Consider the following 26,205-nt stretch of genomic DNA (forward strand, 5'->3'; position numbering starts at 1 on the left):
ATTAATCCGTTCCAGACCCCCCAATATGACAGTATTTCAACACAAATGTTATAGTTTAATAACACTTTAAATGCATAAAATCATACAGAAAAGCAATAAACACAATGTAAATGAAATGAAAATATAACTTCACTTTACCAGTCAGCTCTGTTTGCAGACAGAATTGAGCTGTTTGTTGACAGAATGAAGCTCTGTTTGCTTTGTCTCATGCAAGGAGGCCGACGCGTCATACCAACGAGGTTCCAAAGCGCTACCAACGAGGTTAATGCTGTGTGATTTTGTTCTAATACCAAGACATTTTTTTCTCAAATATTTAGTTTGAATATCGAATTGTTAGAGTAAGGGACCGTTCCAGAACTGAGGTTCCACTGTATATTCAAAACATTAAAGACTTTATATTGTTTTTGTCTGACTGGTTTTATTCTAAAATAAATAAATAAAACAAACCTAATCCTAAGAAAAATTTTACAAAATAATTATTAACATTTCTCAGAAAGAAGTGAGTAATGCAAAAAAATTAAGAAAATAAAACATGATAAAAGATGCAAGTTCCCTTTCTTACATAACAAAACCACAAAGCATTTGTAAGCAATCTTTCAAACCTAGCTAAATGATGGTCTGAAGGGTTACAAATTGAAGATTATATTAGCTTTAGTGTACTAATAATCTTAATTTTAGTAATGACAGGAGGCGAATATTTGCATATCTTTCTTTACTGAAAACTCCAGCAGCATAGAAACAGTAACAACCAATCAGAGAAAAGATATGGTGCCCATAAAATGCCCTGTTTATGACATCACTTCCTCTTTCTTTGAAGCGAAACAATAAATAACAACAAGAGACATAATCATATTACGTCAACAGTTCAACAACATATTAGAATATCCAACTCCAGTAGTTCCGCGATGCAGAGGTATGGAAGGTGAATCTTTGTCTCGATGAGAAGACGTTCACACTGCAAGAAAAAGAAAAAGGTGAAAGGTCACTGGCGTGATAACTTGTCCGCATACAATAAGCATTAAGCATCTGATATACCAACGAACATTAGAGTATGAAACATATCAATATATATTAATACTAAAGCAATGATATTTAAGAATCTATAAACACAAGATAATTCAAGGTTCATGTCTAATATTCAACCTATACAAGACCCTCAAGATACAGGTCTAATTAGCAAACATACAAATCATAACGTAATTACCTTCCTGAACATAAAGGGCATATTCTGTTCCACACGAGAAACATGGGAGGGATCCTATAGGGTGGGAAATATTCGCCTCCTGTCATTACTAAAATTAAGATTACTAGTACACTAAAGCTAATATAATCTTCAATTTTACCACATGACAGGAGGCTTCATATTTGCATTTTTAAAGCTTTGAATTGACCAATGTGAAGGAAGCATGAGATGTTGCCGAAATAGAAGGTTCTAAACGTACTTTCTCGCGCTCAGACCGCGCAGCGTATAATGCCGGCTAGGGGAGCGTCGGCCCGAAAAGGCTTGTGAGGCCGCCACTCCCCTGACCGAGTGGGCTCCGAAACAAGGTTCGACGCCCGCGAAGGACAATAGCCAGCGGACCCATCTGGCCAGTGTTGCGGTAGTCACCGGTCCATGAGGGTTCACGTAAGACGTCAGGAGGTGACCCGTCGAATGAGTTCGAAGGAGATATTGATATCGGCATACCCATTAGCGTTCTGACCACGCATAGTGTGGTGTCTGATACAAAGTATGGGTATGACACTGAAGACGAATCGGACTTAGTTCGTCTCGACATGGTAAAGGTAACCCCGTCTGGTGTGAGAGAGAAACCATCCATATCGCAAGCCCTAACGTCTGCCACACATCTAAATGAGTCGAGGCATAATAAGAGGGCTAGTTTGGCTGAAAGTTGTTTCAGTGACAAACAAGGATTGTCCGGCCATTCCCTAAGGGATCTCAGCACCACATCCACCTGACAGAGGCGTGAGTACTTGGGTGCCAGGGGTCTCGATAATTCGGCACCCCGTAGTAGTCGACAAACCAGTGAATATTGATCTACTGGTCTGCCCTGTACCGGAACGTGCGCCGCCGATATGGTGAGGCGGTCACGTTGAGGGATCGATATGACCGACCCACGAAACCAGGTGTGACACATAGTAAGGATCAGCGTGACAGGTGCGGTAAAGGGGTCGGAATCCCTTTCCACCCACCAATCACTCCAGGCCTACGAGTCCCATAGAAGGACTTAGTTGATGCAATAGGTCGTGGACTGACCAGGAGCCCCTGAAACCGGCCAGGCCACTAGTGCCAGTTGTCCTTCCCTGACAAGGGAGTGAGCTTCCCCTCGCGGTCCCGTTGGAAGTAGAGGAAAGTCAGGGAGTAGTAGAGGGTCTTCGCGAGACATCTCCAGGCGATCCGGGAACCGCGGTTGATCTGCCCGAAGGGTGTCATGAGCAGGAGCGATATCTAGTGGGTACGTGTGTATCGAAGCACCCTTGCTATTGTGGAGAACGGCTGGGACACGTTTGTAGGGTACATCCACCGCTTTGCATCCGGAGGAAGAGTCAAGGATCGTTTAGCCAAGTCAAGTTTGTATGTGAAGTAATCACCATCGAAATTCCGTCCTCATTTCTGCTGACAGTGAGATCCAGTGGTCGTAAGAGTGACCGGTGCGTATGTATCTCGCCATCAGCTGTTGCATGGCCCTGTAGTGTAGTGGGCCAGGGAATATCGCTTGTATGGAGGAGGAGAGGAGGAGAGGAATCCCGCAATCCGGCGAGTATCGTGAGAGGATCTTATCCAACCTTAGAGTGTGTCTGACCTCTATCCTTATAGAGGCGATCTTTTCCCTAGACCGACGCGGAACGTAGTTCTCCAAGCCGATGTCGAAACCGAGGAATTGGCCCAACTCAGATGGAGAAGCGATCTTGGTTTGTGTACTATCAAAAAACCCATGGAGTCCAGAAAGTGAACTACAAATTAGTCTGCAATCGTAGTCTGGATTCGTAAAGGGTCAGCAAGTCTTCCAGGTATACGAGGCATCGTACGCCCACATTTGCGGATGTGTGCCCTCACTGGTTTCAGTAGCTTTCTGAGCACCACGGAGTCGTAAACTGCCATGTTTGTCCTCACCCTTGGAATCGGAGGAAACTTCGGCAGTCCAGGGCAACGGGTACCGACAAGCGGGCGTCCTTGAGGTCCAAATGTGTACACCAGTCGTTATCGCTTCGGAGGTCTTGTAGAAGATGAATTTCCTCCATCTTGAAGTGTTTGTATACCACGTAGGAGTTCCATTGATGTAGCCTCCTGGCTTCTGCTTGACCAGGGAAACATTAGCTGAGGAAGCCTTCCCCTCCGGTGCATATTGGATTGCGCCCTTCTTAAAGAGGGGTGCGGATTTCTTTGTCCACGAGGCGTTCCAGTTCCGCCAGCATGCGTAATGGAGGCGAGAGGGCGACCTGAACGGCTGTGATAAAAAATTCTATGACATAGCCTTGTAGTGTCTGGAGAACCCGGTGACTTTGGTAATCGTCTCCCAATTCCGTAAACAGAGACAGGCTGCTGGTCGTAAAATTGGAAACAGGTAGCTATGTAGGTCGACTCACTAGTAGAGAAGCGAGCAAGAAAAAATATGAGGACTGTGTATACGATCTGGAACCTGTCGCCCAGAAGCGGCTGGCGGCTCGGTTCCGTTACCGACCAGTCCTCCCAAAAACATCTTTCCCCGTAGGGGAGACTTGAATAGATTTATGTGCTCCTTGAGTTCTGCAATGAACACTACGCCGGTTTAGTGTCGCTACTGCTATCTCTGCCTCGGCCGCTGTCACAGAGTCAGGTTTCCCTAACGTACTTCGAGGAAGTGTCCTCCATCAAGCGGTGTGGGGCAGAGCCCATAACAGAAAACCTTCTCCACTGAGGCCGCTAAAGCGGCATTTGTCATTGCCTAGAAATCTTGGGAAGGTTGAGAGTGTCCACCATGACTCATTCCCGTCCTGTTTGGAGACAGTGGTAGTCAGTGGGAGTAGTGTTTGAGGATCAACACGTAGGGGTGCTAGACTCCTGGTAGAACTGGGGATCACCCGGGTAAAATGGTTTGAATTGCCTGTTTAGTTGTCTGAGAGTATGAATACCTGTGCCAAGTGTAGAGGGGTCACCTCTATTAGTTTAATCTGGCTACAGAGAGCCGCGGTGCAGGCGCGACTGACTGGTTGTGGTGTTTGGTCAGGTTAGCCGGGTCCACCACAAATGTACGCCAGAGCTGTGTGCACGGTATTAAATTATACAGGCTGATTATAGAGGCGCGTGGGGCCTGTCTCCATAAGGTCTGTAACCGCAGGACCCACGTCTGTTCGGTTGGGTTCATCCCAGGTGGTGTGCCGTGGTAACCCAGAGGACACCCACATCAAAGGTAATGGTCTGTCAGTGACCTTGCATGCATATCTGGGGGGTCACCCCAGGTGGTGTGCCATGAAAAAGTACCCAGAGGACACCCACATTATAATTATTGGTACCTTGCAAGTATTGCATGCATATCTGGGGGTCACCCCAGGTGGTGTGCCATGCAAAAATAACCCAGAGGACACCCACGTTCAATATGTACACTAGGCACAGTAAATACACATATATGTATCCCTGTGAAGGGTACTATGCAATAAACTCAGTTTCCTTAGTGGTCCTGCCGTCAAGCCGTATCCAGCATGGTACTGTTGCTTTAAAGTAAACTGACAGGCAGTGAGAAGGCTGTATATGCACGTAATCAGTGAAATCAGGGCTGTATGTGTTTATCTCGTGAAAATACAGGCCCTTGTGCATATCATCGGGGTTCACCCCGGGTGGTGTGCCGTGGCAATCAGAGGACACCCACATCAATTGAAATGGGCCGTCAGCGCCCTTGTATGCATATCTGGGGGGTCACCCCAGGTGGTGTGCCATGAAAAAATACCCAGAGGACACCCACATAAATTTTGCACCTTTGGGTACAGTAATGTAACATAACCCTGTGCAGGGTAATCAGTATAATATACCCTTTGAAGGGTATAGCAGTACTTGATCCCCTGAGGGGAAATAACGTTGCATCTGTCCCTGCAGGGACCAGAGAGGCAGTATGTCAGTTAAGGTATGTATATCATATATAGTACAGCCTTCATACCAAAAACTCTCAATTGTGCCTGCATTGACTATCTTGTACCGAACAATATAAACAGGACCACCATCAGAATGTGATCATACCTACTGACCTTGCACAGGATGGAGAGTAATGCCCACCACAAACTTAAATTTGTACCTTAGAAACTGGTACATAGGTAAAATAGGACACTTTATTAAACTAATTGATTACATTTTAACATAGATAATGAATGTTATTTACAAATATTTGATAAAAGGTCCTTATATATATCCTGCTTTAATTGCCAGTGAAATTACCTTGTTGGTTATGGTAACAGGTGTCCTGAGACTGAGAAGAGGGGGGTCCCTGAGGGGGGGTCCCCCAACTCCGTTGCGGCGATCGGGTGATTCCAGAACCGCCGAGTGTAAGGAGAGGCGGCTGTCGCGGGTCTCGCGAGCCGCGATAACCAAGATGGCCGCCGGCCGCGTGAGTGAGTGAGAGCTACCCGCTCGCGGCTGCGAGCGGGAAGGGAAAAAGGGCGGCAAACAGAAAATTCTAACCCCGGCTACCCTCCACCCGTCCCCACCCAGCCCCCTGTGTCAGTAAGGGCAGGTCCGCGCGGCGAACGTGGCACGGACAGCCGTGACGCCCGCGGACCGTCAGCCCGAAAAAAGCAAAGTGACAGAGGCACAAAAAACAAACAGGGCGAGTGAGTAAGTGAAAAACGGGAGGGGGACAGGTATAGGTAGATAGGGAGTGAATAAGGAAAAACAGTAATAATACAATAAGAAAAATAAGAAAAACAGTAATAATACAATAAAAAGACAATATAAGTGCATAAACCAGAGAGGTAAAATTACTCTGACCTGTTGATGGCTGGAGCAGCAAAGAAAGAGGGAGTGATGTCATAGACAGGGCCTTTTATGGGCACCATATCTTTTCTCTGATTGGTTGTTACTGTTTCTATGCTGCTGGAGTTTTCAGTAAAGAAAGATATGCAAATATGAAGCCTCCTGTCATATGGTAAAATCATGCACGGATTATCATTATAACATTAATCACAGTAATAGTGTAATATTGATTACATATATTTATATGCAATTTTTGCAGGGTGGTGAGTGGAGATATTTCAAGGGATATTCAGGAATTACTCACCATTTGTAAAAAAAATAAAAAATTACTTGTTAATGTATATGCATAATTTCATAGCAAAACACAGCACATATAGACTTCAGGCATCATGACCACTTGAAATCCCTGATCAAGTGGTCGTGATGCTTGGACTAACTCTTTAAAAGGTACATGATCTTCCAGAAAAACACTTCTGAATGAGTCCCAGCAGAGTAAGCTTGTGAGAGATAGTAAAAGGGACACAACTCCTAATGCTGGTTAATTTGTAGTTCAGATCACAAAGTGCGATCAGTAGTTGAGTTGTGTACATATATTTGATAGGAAAGTCTTCTCTGGAGTAATGGAGCATGGTCTAGAAGTTATGGTGCATCATTCTGCACAACTTTTTTTGTGCTGTGTAAAATCATAAAGATTTGCAGAAATTACAGCATATCAATATTAATATATATAATAACTTAATATTAATAAGTCCAAAAGAGATGCATTAAAATCAAATTACAGTAAATAACTGCAGCATGTGGTCGAGTTATATAGTTAGCAGTTTTGATGGTTTGCTTTAGGATTTTCTCTGAGGTTCCCCTGAAGAAAGGAAGATAATGTACTTGGGGGGCACAAAAACCAACATTCCTTCTGGAAAAGCAGGTGCAGTATTGTAAATGTGCAAATATATTCCAAGAACAAGAAACAGATAATGCATTAGTTTAAATTTCAATTTCTCTGTGGATGTAGTTTTTTTTATTAACCTGTCTTCAAAATGTGTCAGAATTCTCTATGTGCAGTAAACCAGGATACCTCATTCACATTTGTAGTAGTGGAAGAAAAATATGTCATTGCATAGGTTGTAGTAGCCAAATGTGTATGGAGGACCTCCTACATGTTTTTACACAAAATCAATAAGAAATAATGTGTGTTTATAAATGTGTCATGCTAATTCAATGATGTGTACCTTATATCATAGCAGGGAACACAGACATACTGCATGATGAACATGCTGGTTGTATAAACACCCAGAGCTATATCTGAGACAGACTATTCAGATGCTTTGTCATGGTAAATTTTAATAATCTGAACTCCACTTTTAAGAGTCAAGTTTAATATCTATAGTAAACACAGTTTGCCAGGTGTTGGCTTAAAGGGACACAAGAGTCAACAGAACCACAACAGCTTAACCCCTTAAGGACGGAGCCAAATGTACACGTTGTGAACGAAACAAAATGTAAACAAAACCTGGCATTTGCGCTATATGTCTGTCCAACCGTAATTCACCTCTTTCATATTAAATGCACCCCCTTATTATATATAATTTTATTCAGGGGAAAGAGGGCTTTTTATTTAATATCAAATATTTAGCATAATTTAATATGAAGAAAATGGGAGAAAACAAGATTTTTTTTATTTTTTTAGTTCGACATGACATTTTAACTGTCAATGTCATAATACTGTTTGCTTTTACTGCAATAAAATACACATATTTGTATTCAGAAAAGTCTCACGTGTAAAACAGTACCCCCTATGTACAGGTTTTATGGTGTTTTGGGAAGTTACAGGGTCAAATATAGCGTGTTACATTTGAAATTGAAATTCGCCAGATTGGTTACGTTGCCTTTGAGACTGTATAGTAGCCCAGGAAATAAATTTACACGCATAATGGCATACCATTTGCAATAGTAGACAACCCAAGGTATTGCAAATGGGGTATGTCCAGTCTTTTTTAGTAGCCATTTGGTCACAAACACTGGCCAAAGTTAGCGTTAGTATTTGTGTGTGAAAAATGCAAATAACGGCAATTTTGGCCAGTGTTTGTGACTAAGTGGCTACTAAAAAAGACTGGACAAACCCCATTTGCAATACCTTGGGTTGTCTACTATTGCAAACAGTATGCCATCATAGGGGTAATTTTCATTCTTGGGCTACCATAGGGTCATAAAGGCAACGTAAGCAATCTGGCGAATTTTAATGTGAAAAAAATGAAACACAAGCCTTATATTTGACGCTGTAATTTTTGAAAACACCATAAAACCTGTACATGAGGGGTACTGTTGTACTCGGGAGACTTTGCTGAACACAAATATTTGTGTTTCAAAACAGTAAAAAGTATTGCAGCAATAATATTGTCCGTGTAAGTGCTGTTTGTGCGTGAAGAATGCAAAAAACTTCACTTTTACTGTCGATATCATCGTTGTAATACATTTTACTGTTTTGAAACACTAATATTTGTGTTCAACGAAGTCTCCCGAGTAAAACAGTAGCCCCCATGTACAGGTTTTATGGTGTCTTGGAAAGTTATAGGGTTAAATATAGTGCTAGCAAATTAAATTCCCTTTACTTTCGGCATGGGTTGTCAGGCAGGTCCCGCTAATTGTAATTAATTAGGATACCTAATTATGTAAAAATATTACATAAATTTATGTGTAGAATTAATATATGTATATATATATATATATATACATACACATATGTGTATATATACGTATATATATATATATATATATATTTATTTTTTTTTAAAAAATATTTTTATTTATATATAGGTATATATATAGGGATATATACGTATATATTTATGTATATAGATATATATATATTATTTCGTTCTACGTGTATTTTGAGATATATATATATATATTAATATCACAATACAGTTAGAACGAAATAAAAACATCTATATATTTTATTTTTTTTATATTTTTTTTATTTTATTTTTTTACGTATTTACATATTTTTTTATATTATATATAAATATATATATAACAATAATTATATATATATTTAATCAGTATCAGTCTACGTGTAATTTGATATTAATATATATATAATTATATATATATATATATATATATATATATATATATATATATATATATATATATATATTAATATTAAAATACACCTAGACAGTGTATGTGTGTGTGTGTATATGTGTATATATATATATACTTAGATCATATATATATATATATATAATATATATATGATCTAAGTGTATATATATATATATTTATATTTTTTTTACACTTATTTTAACTTATTATAATTTGATTTCCTGCCAGCAGGGGGACTAACTGTCATTACAGTTAGTCCCCCTGCTGGCATTGCTGCAGCCAGCTATACCGGCCATGTGATTGTGAGGTCCTCGTAAGGACCTCACTCTCACATGGCCCGGGGGGGCTGAAGAGGACTGAGTTGCCGCGGGGGGCTCCCTGGGAGTCCCCCCAACTGTGGTCGCCGGCGTGGGATCGCCAGCGACTGGGTCAGTAACAAAAAAACAGTGGGCGTACAATTACGCCCTGCGGCGTTTATAGCCGCTTTAAAAAGGATGTAATTGTACGCCGTCCTTTCTTAAGGGGTTAATGTTATTGTTGTGGTGTCCTATAGCCTGTCCCTGTAGTCTCAGCAATGCAGGAAGACCCTCCGAGGGTTTGTTCAGACCCAGGGTCCTCCCACCAGAAACTGTGCACAGAGAATTGCTGAACCACGTGGTCTGATTTCAGCAATGCATACAGCCAATCAAAAAGTTTGGGGTCACGAATTGTGACTGCATCTTACAGAGATAGTATCGATTGATACCTGGGTGTCCCTGGTGTGAGCAGGGATTAAAATCCACATGCAGCTCATCTGTCAGTATAGGGCCAAGAAATTGATACTTTGGATTGTTGTGAGCAGGGACTATATGGAAGGACAACCATGATGGAATTATTCAGTCATTGGTCCTTAAAGGGTTAATGCAATACTGCTCATTGAGATAGAGAGGAGGGGAGGAGGGGAGGGGGGAAGGGGAGTGCCCTCACACAGAGCGCTTCCCGCTTCTGTTAGCTTTGTGGAATCAAGGGAGGAAAAAGAAAACATCCCAAGCTGTCTTAGTAACAACCAGGGGGTGTTTATGTCCCTAATTACAAAACAGTCTCTCTATTCCCATTATTATTATATTTATATAGCGCCAACAAATTCCGTAGCGCTTTACAATGGGTGTACTGAAATTGTCACTTATACAAACTGTCATACACATAACAGACACCAGACATATAAATCACTTGCAAGTTGAAGTGTATTCTGTGTGGAGTATACCATTCATTTTTATTTGTGCATTCAAAAATAAAAGACCTATATAATGAATGTGTACCAAAATACATAAAGAAAAAGTACATTATGTAGAGATGAGGTACAAACTATACACTCTAGTGTTGTAAAAATACAATGTATAAAGGACAGGCAAAAATAATGAAAGTGGGCACCAATCATAGAAGTGTTAAAAGCCAAATATACCACTATAAGCACTAAAAAAAGTATTTGACCTTTATGGAGAACAGTGTTCCTTCTAAACACTTAACAGTATCAAAGACAAACAAAAGACCATAAAGGGAAAATGTCAAGTGACTATGGTACTATGGTAGTCAAAATAGCAAAATTATCTGTAAAAAAATACAATGATATATAGTGTAGTAATACAAGCACAAAGAATAGGGTGGGGATGGTAGAAAACTCACAAGAGACATGAACATTCAGGCATATCTCCCTTTAATTAGGGTACTGGATGGAAAGTTCTTATGAATAGAATATTCTTAATCCCTCAAATTAGAGCAGAGAATACATATAGTGCAGATGGTTAAAATGAACAATGTATTATAAATCAATTAAAGATCCTAATCAGACAGAACTAGCTTAGAACACACAAAAACAATGGAATTAGTGGATAAATAGCTTGTTGCAATGCCCCGGCCTCTCCTGCTTTCAAGGGCACCGACCACTAAATATAGCTGCAAATCTGTCACCAACAGTGCACCTGATTCTCAAATAAATGTAATGCTAAGATGACTACTCTTTCCACTATTCTCTAAATAAAGATCAACCACTCAAGTAACTCATAAACACAAATACACAATGTACAGATGGCCAGAAAGAGTTGAAAAACATAATAAAATAAACCAGAAAGTAGCTAAAACAAGTAAAAAAAAATGTTTGCACTAATACTAAAGGATATCAAAATAACGTCCAATACAGTACTTACAAAATTATAATAATGTAAAAGTAATAGTAAACTACTGTGAAAAGTTCTTCTTGCTAATCTTTTGTAATATTTTCACTTCAGGAGGAAATAAAACGTATCCAACAAAGTATATGTCAGGATCAGTTAAAAAAGTATCCAACTAAATGTCAATCAGTATCCACTTCAGTGTATGGCAGGTGCATCACCTTAAATATCAATTATAAAAAGAGAGATGCAATACATAGTGTATATTTATTAGGCTAAAATGAAAAATCCATTTAAAACCACTTACACAAAATACATGCAAGACTCTAAGCTCACACAATAGCAGTTTAGTCATGAGTGCTTAGTGCCCTATTACTGTACTCTGCACAAAGGAAAAATAAGGCTTTAAAAAATAAATAAAAGAAAATGTGCAGAATTCAATAAAAAATAACTATCCTAACAAAAAGCATGTGGACATTCATGAATAAACCTGAAAATGTTCTATTACTTTTACACTTGGTTATTGAAAAACCAATAGTATTTAAAGTCGCACTCTAAACACAATAACCAACACAGTTTTGTTATCAGACGTGTTGTAACTAATTCAACACATGCAAAACAACAGAAATCCCTTGACATGCAGGTTACAGATTGCATAAAGATTGTGTTCGCACCCTATCATTACCATGTGAGCCTTGAGATTAGAAGGTTGTTTAGTTGTTACTTGGTCTGTAATTTAACACATCCAAAAATACATTTTCGAGTAGTCAATTTAGGTGAAAACAAGGAGACTTGAGAACCTAGATTTTGTTGTAAAATGAATGAATGAAAGAGGAGGCTCCACCAGTCAGAAGGTTATAGGTTGTGATTTTATCACTTGTAACATTGGATGGGTTTAAGTGCTCAGTAAGTTGATAGCTTTATATAATACTCAATTTGGAGAGGTGGGTGACAGTAGTGCTTTAAAATCCCTTAGGACAGCATGGAACATCCAGCAGTTTTGGTTAATGAAGGATTATCAGAGTAATTGGACAAAAATGAACCTAACCAGCACATTTTACAGAGGTCAGAGATAAAATAGTTAAAGAACCACTCTTATCACCATAATGACCTCATCTCAATGGTGGGGGCACCCTCAGGGCACTCTAGTGCCAGGAAAACGAGTATGTTTTCCTGGCACTAGAGTGGTCCTTTAAAAGAGGAGGGTGGGGTCAGACAAATTATCTATGTAAGCAATAAAGTACTAGCATGCAGAGTTTTCTACCATGACTAAATGATGAACACACAATTCCCTACATATGCAATTTTAGCATTTGAAAACCCTGATCCTTAACCCCTTCAGGACGGAGTCAATAGTGCACGTTCTGATCAAAACAAAACGTAAACAAAAACTGGAATTTGCGCTATATGTCTGTTCACCCGTAGTTCCCCTCTTTCAAATTATATGCACCCACACTTATTATATATCATTTTGTTCAGGAGAAACAGGGCTTTAATCTATCATTAACTATTCATATATGGAACATCATTTATTATGAATAAAAGTAAAAAAAATGTGAGAAAATAAGATTTTTTTTTAAATTTGCATTTCCGTCTGACATTTTAACTGTGAATGTCATAATACTACATATTTGTAATCAGCGATGTCTCACGAGTACAACAGTACCCCCCATTAACAGGTTTTATGTTGTTTTGGAAAGTTACAGGGTCAAATATAGAACATTACATTTTCAAATTGAAATTTGCCAGATTGGTAATGTTACCTTTGAGACGGTGTGGTAGCCCAGGAATGAGAATTACCCCCATAATGGCATACCATTTGAAAAAGTAGACAAGCCAAGGTATTGAAAGTGGGGTATGTTTAGTCTTTTTTAGTAGCCACTTAGTCACAAACACTGGCCAAAGTTAGCGTTCATATTTGTTTTTGTGTGAAAAAAGCAAAAAACGAATATTTGGCCAGTGTTTGTGACTAAGTGGCTACTAAGAAAGACTGGACATACCCCACTTGCAATACCTCGGGTTGTCTACTTTTGCAAATGGTATGCCATCATGGGGGTAATTCTCATTCCTGGGCTACCATACGCTCTCAAAGGCAACATAACCAATCTGGCAAATTTCAATGTGAAAAAAATGAAATGCAAGCCTTATATGTGACTCTCTAACTTTCCAAAACACCATAAAACCTGTACATGGGGGGTACTGTTATTCTCGGGAGACTTCACTAAACTCAAATATTAGTGTTTTAAAACAGTAAAACATATTACAACAATAATATAGACCATAAAAGTGCAGTTCGCTTGTAAAAAATGCAAAAAACGTCACTTTTACTTAAAATATCATCGTTGTAATACAATTTACCAGTTTGAAACACGAATATTTGAGTTCAGCGAAGTCTCCCGAGTAAAACAGTACCCCCTATGTACAGGTTTTATGGTGTCTTGGAGAGTTACAGGGTCAAATATAGTGCTTGCAAATTAAATTCTCTGCACTTTCTCCCTGTGTTGTCAGACATGTCAATCACATTTTAATTAATCAAATCACATAATTACGTTAAAAGATTATTTAAATATACATGTAGAATTTTAATATATATGCATTTATAGGTATTTAAATTCTACGTGTATACTAATGTAATCTTTTATGTAATTATATGTATTTATATATATATATATAGATATATATATATATATATATTTGCGGTTATTTGTATTTTATATATATATATAGATATATATAGAATGTCATTCTAAGTGTATTTTGTTACCGATATATATATATTAATAACAAAATACAGTTAGAATGAAATTACATATGCATATATAATTTATATTAAATTTTGTTTCAATATTTTATTTATTTATTTTATTATTTAATTTATTTATTATTTTAATTATACGTATTTATATATAATATATATATGTACATCTATTATATATATACATATTATATATATGTAACGTCATTCTAAGTGTATTTTAATATTAATATATATATACTTATATTAATATTAAAATACACTTTGTATGACGTTACATATATATAATATGTATATATATTATATATATATAAAAATATATTTAATTTATTTTTACACTTGTCTTTTATTTATTTTTTATACTTCCCACCAGCAGGGGGACTGTCTGATATTTCAAACAGTCCCCCTGCTGGCAGATCCACAGCCAGCTATAGGGGGCCATGTGATCGCTCTTTGAGAGCGATCACATGGCCCCCGGGGGCCTGATTTGCCGTGGGAGGGCTGCCTGGGCTGTGAGGCAGTCCTCCCGAAGCGGATCGCGGCGGAGGTAAGTATAACTTACCTCCTGGGGCTGCAAGCCGTTACGGCGTGCTATGCCGTCATAACGGCTTTAAAGCCCACTTAACCCGTGACGGCATAGCACGCCGTAACGGCGTTAAGGGGTTAAGATAAAAGCTGTATGTGTTCGTTTCCCAGGTACACATCTGAGATTTCTACTGTAACGATATTACTTTAAAATGAAAGTCACACAGGAAGACAGATTTGTCTGTGGTTAAAGTGCTAGCCTCAGATCATTACAGTTTAACATGGGAAAAGCAGAACTGTCACATGCTGGATCTAAAATGCTTTCCACATTAAAATAAATGATTTATATTTCCAGACAGTCTCTTAGTGGAAACAATAGTGTAGCTCTACAGAAAATGATAAACAAGACTATAAAAGGATGCTCCTAGCAGCGAGAAAAAAATAATAATCACCTCACAGTTCCTGAACTTGTCATTCTCGTCAAAATTGAAATCATGTTGTAGCATGCTTATATGTACACTACAACCCTTAACTTTTTTTTTTTTTTTAAAGCCCTTTTTAATTAACAAGCCCAAATGAAAACATGCATGCATTTCAAAATTATTTTTTTTCATTGAAGTATATCTAAAAACAACTTCTAAAAGCAACAGATTTCTGGTCTACAGCCTTTGCAGACCAGTTGACTGACCGACCGCCATGGGAGTATATCCAGGTTCATATATGAAAGTGTCAATTGCTACTGAAACAATCTGCATGTTTTGTAAATTGAAAAAAGTATACACACTCTTAACACAAAATAACTATGGAGCCTCGCAGGTGATAATCTACAATTTTTGTTTATCGTGCGCAAGTTGCATGATTTTGTAGGCACGATTTAATAGGTCATGCCCAAATTATACTTAATTTCTACCCACAAAAGTAGGCTATGGAACCGATATGGTTAACTTGTGCCCACGATTACTATATCATGGGCACGAATTGACTATACCCTTGGCAGCAGGACCGGTGCTTACCTTCCTGCTCCCTTTGTAGGCACTGGTTTCTTCCTGGATGTCCTCCAACATGGTGGAGAGTCTGCTGGCCCCTGCATGACACAAGGAGGACATGCCCTCCTCTCTCACTACCCAGTGGACCTGGGAGATCACAGAAGAGGACTCCCAGCCACCAGGCCAAGCGAGGTGCTCCCAAACACTGTAAGTGCTGGACCTACTGCCAAACATATAGTTTTCTAAATCGTTGACACAAGTCATCTGTATCGTTCATAAGGCCTTCTTTTATCGTGAGTATGCTTTAAGTATCTTGTGGACATGACCTACTAAATTGTGCCCAGGTGACCGTGCAGAGTGCGCTCAATTAAATATGTTTTTTTTAAATTGTGGGATGTCATCTGTGGGACGCCGTAAAGAACTTAAGCAAGATAAAGTGCTTTAGGAACCCTATGAGCACTGTTGTACTTTATGGGGTTAAACTTTTTTCAAATAGGTTAATTTCATAGTGCTGGTCATGGCACCCATCTTCTCAGCTCTCTCCCTAGTCCTCTGACCTAGGCTTCAAAGAGGAAGTCTTTTTCTTGGCTTGACCATCATAGCCCAATACTCGCAACCCATTGAAAGAAACAGTTTAGAAAGATAAAATCTTATTTCTAGAAAGATAAAATGTTTACTTGCCGTAATTTTTTTTTTCCCCCCTTAAGATTAGCGGCAATGGAACACTAGGTATACCATCTTCTCTTCCTGCAAGATAGGCAGGCATGTATGAAAGAAAATAAAGAAAAAATATAAAAAAAAATATTAAGCCTCTCGTCTATCCTATAGCTCTTTGTCATAAAAGGCCCACAAATGCCACAGAAAGTAGACTGGTGCAAAAATATAATTTATTAAATGTGGGAAGGAAATAGAACTGAACTAATTTTAAGGAAAAATACATTTACAGTAAGTAAATATTTTGTCTTTTCTTTCCCAGATTATAGGCAGTGCAACACTAGGGATTAAGAATTAATCCTTTAAGGGTGGAAAAACGTCACTTAACTGCTTGAAGCACCTTGAACATAAACAGTGTCCTCACAGGCATGTATGTCTAACATCTGATGTTTAAAGGGACACTATAGTCACCTGAACAACTTTAGCTTAATGAAGCAGTTTTGGCGTATAGAACATGCCCCTGCAGCGTCACTGCTCAATCCTCTGCCATTTAGGAGTTAAATCCCTTTGTTTATGAACCCTAGTCACACCTCCCTGCATGTGACTTGCACAGCCTTCCATAAACACTTCCTGTAAGAGAGCCCTATTTAGGCTTTTATTGCAAGTTCTGTTTAATTAAGATTTTCTTTTCCCCTGCTATGTCAATAGCTTGCTAGACCCTGCAAGAGCCTCCTGTATGTGATTAAAGTTCAATTTAGAGATTGAGATACACTTATTTAAGGTAAATTACATCTGTTTGAAAGTGAAACCAGTTTTTATTTCATGCAGGCTCTGTCAATCATAGCCAGGGAGGTGTGGCTAGGGCTGCATAAACAGAAACAAAGTGATTTAACTCCTAAATGACAGTGAATTGAGCAGTGAAATTGCAGGGGAATGATCTATACACTAAAACTGCTTTATTTAGCTAAAGTAATTTAGGTGACTATAGTGTTCCTTTAACAAATGTGTGGATAGAAGAGTCTGCTTGAGGCCGAAGAGCAAAGACGTTTGATGCCCTATAGGTTGACATTACTCTGGTGGAATGAGGTTTAATATGAAGTGGAGGAGATAAGCCAGATGATTTGTAAGTCAAAGATAGAGTTTATTTGATCTTTAAGACCAAGGATCCTCTGAAGACCAATACTTTCTAGTGACCTTGGTAGAGGACAAAGAAATGTTCAGAGTTTCTGAATTTCCTTGTTTTTTTAATGTCCAGACAGTGGATTATTTTTATTTTGTGGATTTTGACAATAGGTAGGCAATATTATGTCTAGCTTAATGTTGTTCATTAAGGCAACCTTTGGAAGGTTAAAATCCTTAAAGGACCATTATAGGCACCCAGACCACTTTGACAGCCGCTAGAGGTGTCTCATTGACAGCCGCTAGAGGTGCTTCCACGCTTCTCACTGTGATTTTCACATTGAGAAGACGCCGGCATCCATAGGAAAGCATTGGGAATGCTTTCCTATGGACTGGCTGAATGCGCGCGCGGCTCTTGACGTCGGAAGGAGGAGGAGGAGGAGAGTCCTCAGCACCGAGGGAGCCCGGCGCTGGAGAAAGGTAAGTGTTTAACCACCTTCCTCCCCATAGTGCCCAGCGGGAGTGGGACCCTGAGGGTGGGGGCACCCTCAGGGCACTAGTGCCAGGAAAACGAGTTTGTTTTCCTGGCACTATAGTGGTCCTTTAATTGACACTCCTGTAATGGTTCAAACAAAGGTTTGCAGAGGGGACTGATTTAAGACCCTAAGGACGGTAATTTCCAGAATACTAGGAAGCAAGTTGGAAACTGCTCTGAAGAATCTGTTCACCAAAGGTTCCGGATCAAAATCTCTGATTAAATCAAAGTTGATAGCAGAGACCTGGACTCTAAGAGAAGTCTAACATGAACCGAATGTTTCTTTGCAATGGTCTTCTTGCCTTTGCCCAGCTGACTGCTGGAATAGCTTCTGTAAAGAGACACAGCACACGAATAGCCTCTCTTATAGTACATATTCTCTTTTTCCTTATCTTCATGAGAGAGGAATTTATAATCAGATCTAGTAACTGAATTCTTCTTGTGGGAACTAATTCAGATTTGTGATGATTTAGAGTCCAGTCTTGTTTTGCAAGGCACTTTGGATAGAAGAAGGGACAATGTGAAGGCTTTATTTTCTCAGAGCTGCAGCAACTACTACTATAACTTTTGTAAAAACTCGAAGAGCAGAGGAAAGGTAAAAGGGAAGACTTCTGAACTGGCAAAGAACAAGTTTGCTTTTAAGTAAAATACAAAATCTTAAACATTTTCTTTTGCAATGAGAATATGCAGGTGGGCATCCTTCAGATCCAAATAACTCAACTCCTTCTTTGAAGATAGGCTGAATCGATGGTCTCCATATAGGATCTTTTCTAAGTAATGCGAAAACTGACTTTTTTCTAAAATGTTCTTGTAATCAAAAAGATGTTTGTGATAGCTGTGTGAACGGGTACTGCAAAATAATCTAGGTAAGATCTTTTTTTTTTTTTTTAAAGAATCTCAATAAAATCATTCCAATAATCCTCCTTTTTCCCTTCCAGAAGGGCTTTTTTCACTTTCACCATCTATTTTAGAAGATCATCCAAACAGTCTCCCCTGCTAGAATGGCATATCACATAAGGACTTTTTGGATGCATTGTACGCAGGTGTCACTACAATAGAAAGTCCCATAGATTTGGCCGCCAGTTTAAGAGTTTCCGAAGAAGAGTCTGCCAAAAAAAAAATATATATATATCAGAATCTATTCTGATATTTTGCATAAACTTGACTGGATCCTCTTTCGATACTTTATATTTTCTACAGTGAATCCAACTACGTGCATAGTGCCACTATGAAAGATCCCGCTATCAAGGCCTTACTCTGTGCAACATTGGTTGGAAAAAAAACTTCTTAAAGCAGTTTCAGTTTTCTTGTCCATGGCATCCTGCAACCCTCGAGTCTCCAATAGGCAGAGTAGTCTTCTTCATTTACTGCACAATGGGTATGTGGACTTTTGGTAGTTCTTCCAAATTCTTGTTTTCTTCCTTAATAGAAAATATAGCTTTAAACAGAGTATTTGGTAATAAAAGCCTTCTTGGAAGCATATCTCCACTCTTTAAGCAAGAGGTCTTAAAAACCTAGGGTGGAAAAAGAAGGTTTTCATTTTCTTAGTTTTTCTAAGGTCTGGAATATCTTCCATACACAATGAAACTTCTTTAATGAGCTTATGTAAGAACGAACATCCCCCCCCCCCCTGTCCAAAGGGGGGAAGGGGCCCGTGAGGCGTGTTACAGAGCAGTCGTGTGGCAGCCAGGTAAGTGAGCAGGGCGGTAGCGTTCTTTCCCAAGAGGACTGCAAACTCTAAAGCCAGGAGGGCCCCTAAACTCTCAATCTCAGAGCATGCTGTTGCACCAACTTCAGCCTGAACACAGTGCTGTTCCCTTCCGGCTCGGATTAAGGCTGTGAGCCCTGGTTATCTCATTGAATTTATAATAGCATATGGAGACCTATGACACTGTCCCTCCATTGAGTTAAAACATTTTCGAGGAGTTTAATACTGAATTAGGGTTCCAGCCCTCACAGGGGGTATGGCTAAGGCAGACATACTTCATTCTAGCCATAACAATCATACTTACAGCTGTCCATTGCTGCTCAGGCTAATGCTTCATCTTTTGATGAAGGGGATGGATTTCTGGGTACTCTCATATAACATTAATTCTTAAGGACCGCAGATGTAGTAGGTATGTCCGACAAAAAACGGTCCTTAAGGCAAATATAAGCGCTGGAAGCAGGCTTCCGATACTCTGCCTGTGTGCCAAGAGAGGTTGAGGCACTCGGTGAAATAAATAAATCAAAATAAATATAATATAGAATATAGGGGGGGCTGACCGCCATGCTGACAGGTCGCGTACGGGAATGGCTCGAGCAGAAACTGGCCTTTTTGACTGATAACCAGGGCTCACAGCCTTAATCCGAGCCGGAAGGGAACAGCACTGTGTTCAGGCTGAAGTTGGTGCAACAGCATGCTCTGAGATTGAGAGTTTAGGGGCCCTCCTGGCTTTAGAGTTTGCAGTCCTCTTGGGAAAGAACGCTACCGCCCTGCTCACTTACCTGGCTGCCACACGACTGCTCTGTAACACGCCTCACGGGCCCCTTCCCCCCTTTGGACAGGGGGGGGGGGGGATGTTCGTTCCCCACTGGAGGATACCGAAGCGGTTGTCAGCGAAGCCTGCTGAGCGTACTCCAATGCCCCAAATCTAAAATGGTTGCCACACTGACTAGCCGCCACGTGGCCCCCAGAGAAATCCCAAACTGCCTCAGAAGGACTGTGTAACCTCATGGCCCCAGCAAGCTGTACACCAGACACTTGTATCCAGCTACCGGGGGTTTTTACCTGCCTGTAGTGGGACAACGCTACTAAGGCATATACAGTGTGCTTGGTACTATGTGTTTGCCTTGTATTTTGTGTCCTTAGTGTCTATTCCCACCAATTCCCCTTGTACTCTATGGTTCTCCATATATCTGTATGGAATTGTTTTATTTGTGTGTTTCCCATTGTATTTTTACAATGTATGATGCATTTTACACTTCAACCACGTGGGGGCGCTCCAGAATTTAGAATGTGTGGTTAGAAGGTTCACACCTCGTTAACGAGGAGTGAAAACTGCAGACCGCAAGGGAGCAAGCGGCGCGTGCTTCCCCTGGCTGGCCGCCGGTTCGTAAAGCCGAACGCCATAAGGGGGCAGCATTCGTATCCCCAACCTGCATGGGGGTATCCAACAGAGAGAGGGATGCGCGCCAGTGGGAATCTTTGGAACTGGAAGTCAGTCTCACGGCCGCAGAGTCCCACTGGCCGCATGAAAGTCCGTGACGACCAATGGGAGAGGGAGCACCCATTCAAACTGGGTTTGCGCCATTCTCCTGGTTGGTCGGCACGAATGAGTGCTGATTGGTCGCTGCGGGGCGCAGGCGACCAATCGAAGAATGAGCGCTTGTTCAAAGGAGTTTCACGCCCTTTCTTTTGATTGGGTGGCGAAACCCCTCTCGTCCCCGAACACCGATTGGTACAGCCGAGTTTTGCACCCTTTCTTCGGATTGGGTGGCGAAACTCCATCCTCCCCTGAAGGCTGATTGGCGCGATTTGGTTCATGCCCTTTCAGCTGATTGCTTGTTGCTTGGTTTAGGCACGAAGTTTGAATTTGCCAGACTAAACCAAGCAACGCCATGGAACTAATTTCGTGGATGTACAGAGCCTCGTGACCTAGACTTTCGACAATGATTTCTTGGGCTCTGTACATCCGATCGCCCTGCTTTTTGCTGGGAACCCAGATGGGACACAGGGCTATCTAGCATGTTAGTTTCAACCCTGTAACCCCTTCCCCTCCAGGGGCGCTAAGCCCCAATGTGTAAACCCCCTGAATGGAATATGATTTAATGTGTATCCCTGTGTACTGTTTGGTATCTCCTACGGCGGGAGATGGCTATCTGTAACCGAGCCCCCTCCTGCCTGGGACTAAGGGAAGTGTATTGCGTGGAATGGAGAACCCCTGCGGGAGTCTGTGCATAAAAGAAGCCTGTGTTCAATAAAGATTGTGAGTCAGTCACGCAGAGTCAGTGCTTAAACCTCCAAAACTCTTTGTCGTCCTGTTATTGGAGGGAAGGAAGATTTTACCCGTGTCTGCTGTTCCAGCTTGCAGGGGATGCAACGGGGAAAAGTCTTTGTAAGGACTAAGAGCTTCCAGGGCTGAGTATCGTCTCTGCGTGGGAGCGCTTAGAGCTAAGTCCCCTAACCATGCAAGAGTTCCTGACTGGCTGAAGGAAGGGAACTAACAGTAGTTAAGCGGTCAGGTTACTGGGTTCCACGCCGCCTCAAGCCAGGCGGCGTGGAACCCCACATCGCAGCGCTACACACTGGAGGGAGGCCCATTGGCACCGGGCCGCCAATGCCCAATTCCTAGTGAGGTCCTGACCAGCTCCTCTTCTATTGGGCTGGGAATGCACAAGACACACGTCCAGCTCTTGATCCCCAGGGTCGGGCTCCAACCGACCACCCACTACTCCACATCCATGCTCAAGACTGGGAGAGGCGAATGGCGCTGCCATACATGAAGCAGGAAGAGTTTGCACAAAATGGTCAGCATGGGGCATGGACTAACTGTTCGCTGGCACACTACCCTGTCTTATAAAAACACTCAACTACTTACTCTAGTTTGTGAGTGGTACCCAGTGGTCATACTGTTATGTTAGCCTAGCATGATATTGCAGGATATTCCGTAATAATTGCAGTATTGCACACAAGCCTAGTTTTAACTCAGTATAGTGGTTTCTCCTGCAAATACTACATCACCTGACAATGCTACCCTTGTATTAACTACTGCCAACCATTTTGCTATACTGATTTATCTTAATATCCTTATCTGGTATTATTTTTATCATGACGCATTACGCTACACATGTTCAGTACAATTTTACCGCTTGTTCAGAATGCAGGCTAAACAATCAGGAAAAAATCCCGTTATTTTCAACAACAAAAAAATAAGTGGCTTAATAATGCAGAGTATACTATCTTATGCATATCTGTTCTATTATGATTTTGTACGCAAGTGATATCACTTTTCTCTCATATCTGTACTGTACCAACTATGCCTCAAATAAAAAGCAGATTTACAAAAAATAATATATAAAATAATAAATATAAAATAAAATAGTGTTACAATGTAACTTTTGTTAATTTTGAAAAAAAAGTGCTTCTTGTACTTATTGCCCTTTTAAAAAACAAAGAAAAAACAAGAACATGTTAACATTGGGTATTTCTAAACTCAGGACAAAAGTTAGAAACTATTTAGCACAGGTGTTTTTTGGCGGTTGTAGATGCGTAACAGATTTTGAGTTAGAAAAACTGAGTTTTTAAAAATTAAATCAGCATATTTTATAATTTTTTTTATATTAAATCATATATGATATGATGAAAATAATGGCGTCTTTAGAAAGACCATTTAATGGTGAGAAAAAACTGTATATAATATGTGTGGGTACAGAGAATGAGTAAGAGGAAAATTACAGATAAACACCCTCCTTAACGGTAAGAAAATTGAAAAACGGTCTAGTCAGTGAGGGGTTAAAACAACTTAAAGGAACACTATAGGGTCAGGAACACAAATGTATTCCTGATCCTATAGTGTAAAAACCATCATGTAGCACCTCCTTGCCTCCCTCAATATAGTAAAATCTTACTTGTATTCAAGTCTGCAGCTGCTGCCTCTGCCCCGATCTGCCTGCTTGGCTGACATCAGAAGTGATTCTCTGAGCCAATCACAATGCTTTCCCATAGGATTGGCTGAGACTGTCAATGAGGCAGAGCAAGCACAAGTCAAACACAACCCTGATCAATCAGTATCTCCTCATAGAAATGCATTGAATCGATGCAGATGCCGGAGACACTGAATGTTAGTGCTGCACTCTGGAAGTACCTCTAGCAGCCATCTGAGGAGTGGCCAGTTGAGGTATCACTAGGCTGTAATATAAACACTGCATTTTGTTTGAAAAGACTGTGTTTAATGCAAAAAGCCTGAAGGGAATGATTATATTCACCAGAACAAATACAATAAGCTGTAGTAGTTCGGGTGACTCTAGTGTCCCTTTAAGGCCCAAACATTCAAACTGGAGTTCAGCTAGCTTTTGATTCCCTAGTAAATTCATAATTCCTGGATATTTCCTTAAGAATAACTTCATAAATTCAAATTGTAACCCTCCATTGCAAGAGATTCAAAAGGATATTGCTGCACAACATTTTTTTTCCCATATGAGAATCAGACAACAATGTTATAAGTAAAACATTAAAGGGAATCTCCAGTGCCAAGAAAACGATCCATTTTCCTGGCACTGGAGGGTCCCTCTCCCTCCCACCCCCCAATCCCCGGTTACTGAAGGGGTAAAAACCCCTTCAGTCACTTACCTGAGGCAGCGGCGATGTCCCTCGACGCTGTCTCCTCCTCCGTGCCGCTCCTCCTCTTCATTGCGTCGGCCGGTGGGCGAGACTGATCCCGCCCACCGGCCGAGGAGACCTGCATGCGCATTACGTCTCTCCATAGGAAAGCATTGAAAAATAATTTCAATGCTTTCCTATGGGGAAATGAGCGACGCTGGAGGTCCTCACACAGCGTGAGGACGTCCAGCGACGCTCTAGCACAGATAATCTGTGCTATGAAGGAGGAAGTGACCTCTAGTGGCTGTCTAGTAGACAGCCACTAGAGGTGGAGTTAACCCTGCAAGGTAATTATTGCAGTTTATAAAAAACTGCAATAATTACACTTGCAGGGTTAAGAGTAGTGGGAGTTGGAACCCAGACCACTCCAATGGGCAGAAGTGGTCTGGGTGCCTGGAGTGTCCCTTTAAACAGGCTGATGAGACCATATTGCTCAATGTTACATGAAAAACATCACTGAATTCATTGCTGTAGAATTCCAAAAGAACCTCGAAACATACACACACACACATATATGATTGGAAATGACTGCACTTCAAGGACTTGATAGTAAAAGTAAAATATAACTTTTATTCTATATCATTTAAAAATATCGACGTTTCAACCCCAATACATGGGCTTTCATCGGGGTGGCAATACCTGGATGGCAGTATTACCATCCTGATGAAAGCCTATGTATTGGGGTTGAAACGTCGATATTTTTAAATGATATAGAATAAAAGTTATATTTTATTTTTACTATCATCAAGTCCTTGGAGTGCGGAAATTTCCAATCATTTTTTTGTATCTTGTGCCTGACCAGCACCGGGCAATTACTCTCTAATCCAGGAATGCAAGCATCTCGGTTTTCTTATATATTTATTCTTAATTACAATGACATCAAAACCAGTTTACACATAAAATCACTAGATGTTTTTGGGGCGCCTCAATTACGGATTTCTATGCAAAGCAGAAACAAATAGGCACTTTGTTTTGAGACGTTAATTCTAAACTTTAGGCCACTATACAATTTAACATTTTTACAAGTTTACGAAATGTTACAATATGGCAATAAACTGCTAAGAGAATACGCCCTTTACTCCTTACTGGGTGCTGATTTTCATATTATGTAAAATGATGGGGCTTTCCTTGCAATGGGAAATTCCCAGTTATTATTTACATGCCAAGTGAGAAGTACAGTGCCCATGCCCTAAAGCCAAGGTGTGGGCATCACAAATGGTGAAGCAGACTCTTTACCAGGTTGGCTGTTTCCCAATATTAAAAAATATCACACTGTACAGACCAGGACCCTGCACTCCAGCCCACACGAGGCATTCAGCACAGTACTGAGCGCACTGACAACCTCTCAGCTCGCATTACAGCTCCCAGGAGTGATGGGAGTTGCGCTCCAGCAGGCTGAAAGGTCCCAAGCCCTGGCACAATAAGAGGAGTCAGACTGTATGTACCTCGGGGCGGTGTAGTTGGGCCGCGGTTTCCATCCGCTGTGGTTTGTAGGAGGATGAAGGCGAGAAGAAGGTGGTGAACGAATCGGATGTCATGAACTGCCCGCAACCACCACCATCGCCGCCACATGGTGAGCTGAGGGCTACCTGTGCCGAGCCCACTCAAACTGCGTGCTGAACCTGGAGGAGGAACTCGTACTGTTCGTGCTATGGTGAAGCTGCTGTAATGGCTGAGTGCCACGCATTCTCAGTGAGCAGAATAGTGCCCCCGCCTGGCCAAACTGCTAATTCCGCACTGAGAGAGAGGGAATTCCTGTTCCTGGTGCACAATGCGTTACATTCAAGTTGAGTCAGGCGTGGTAAATGAACAGCTTGTCTGCAGACAATATATCATGAAATCATTAAGGAAGGATTTAGGCTTTTACAGTAATAACATAGTTAGTCACTGAAGTGAGAATTCCGAGTGAAACTGAAGAGAATTGGAAATTTAAGACCAGAGTAGCCAATCTGAAAGCATGGCTGGCTTTTTCTTAGTTCAAAGTGACTTTGGACTTCACTTTATATTATAATAACCCCGATAGTGTACTAAATGCTATAAGTTCGCCTGGTTGAAAAAAAGGATTGCTTCTGAAAGTTCA

At 40.7% G+C, this 26,205-nt stretch overlaps 1 protein-coding gene across 1 annotated transcript in view; it reads right to left on the reverse strand.

Annotated features, from left to right (window-relative positions):
* IFNGR1 (interferon gamma receptor 1) overlaps nt 1–25,803 on the reverse strand; it is an 81,833-nt gene extending 56,030 nt beyond the window's left edge. Inside the window, exon 1 of the mRNA XM_063443275.1 lies at nt 25,571–25,803. Coding sequence (XP_063299345.1) covers nt 25,571–25,697 — 127 coding nt within the window. The 5' untranslated portion in view covers nt 25,698–25,803. The remainder of the gene's footprint in view (nt 1–25,570) is intronic.
* Between the last annotated feature and the right edge of the window lie 402 nt (nt 25,804–26,205).

The sequence above is a fragment of the Pelobates fuscus genome, chromosome 2, assembly GCF_036172605.1.
Source record: "Pelobates fuscus isolate aPelFus1 chromosome 2, aPelFus1.pri, whole genome shotgun sequence".
Classification (NCBI taxonomy): domain Eukaryota; kingdom Metazoa; phylum Chordata; class Amphibia; order Anura; family Pelobatidae; genus Pelobates; species Pelobates fuscus.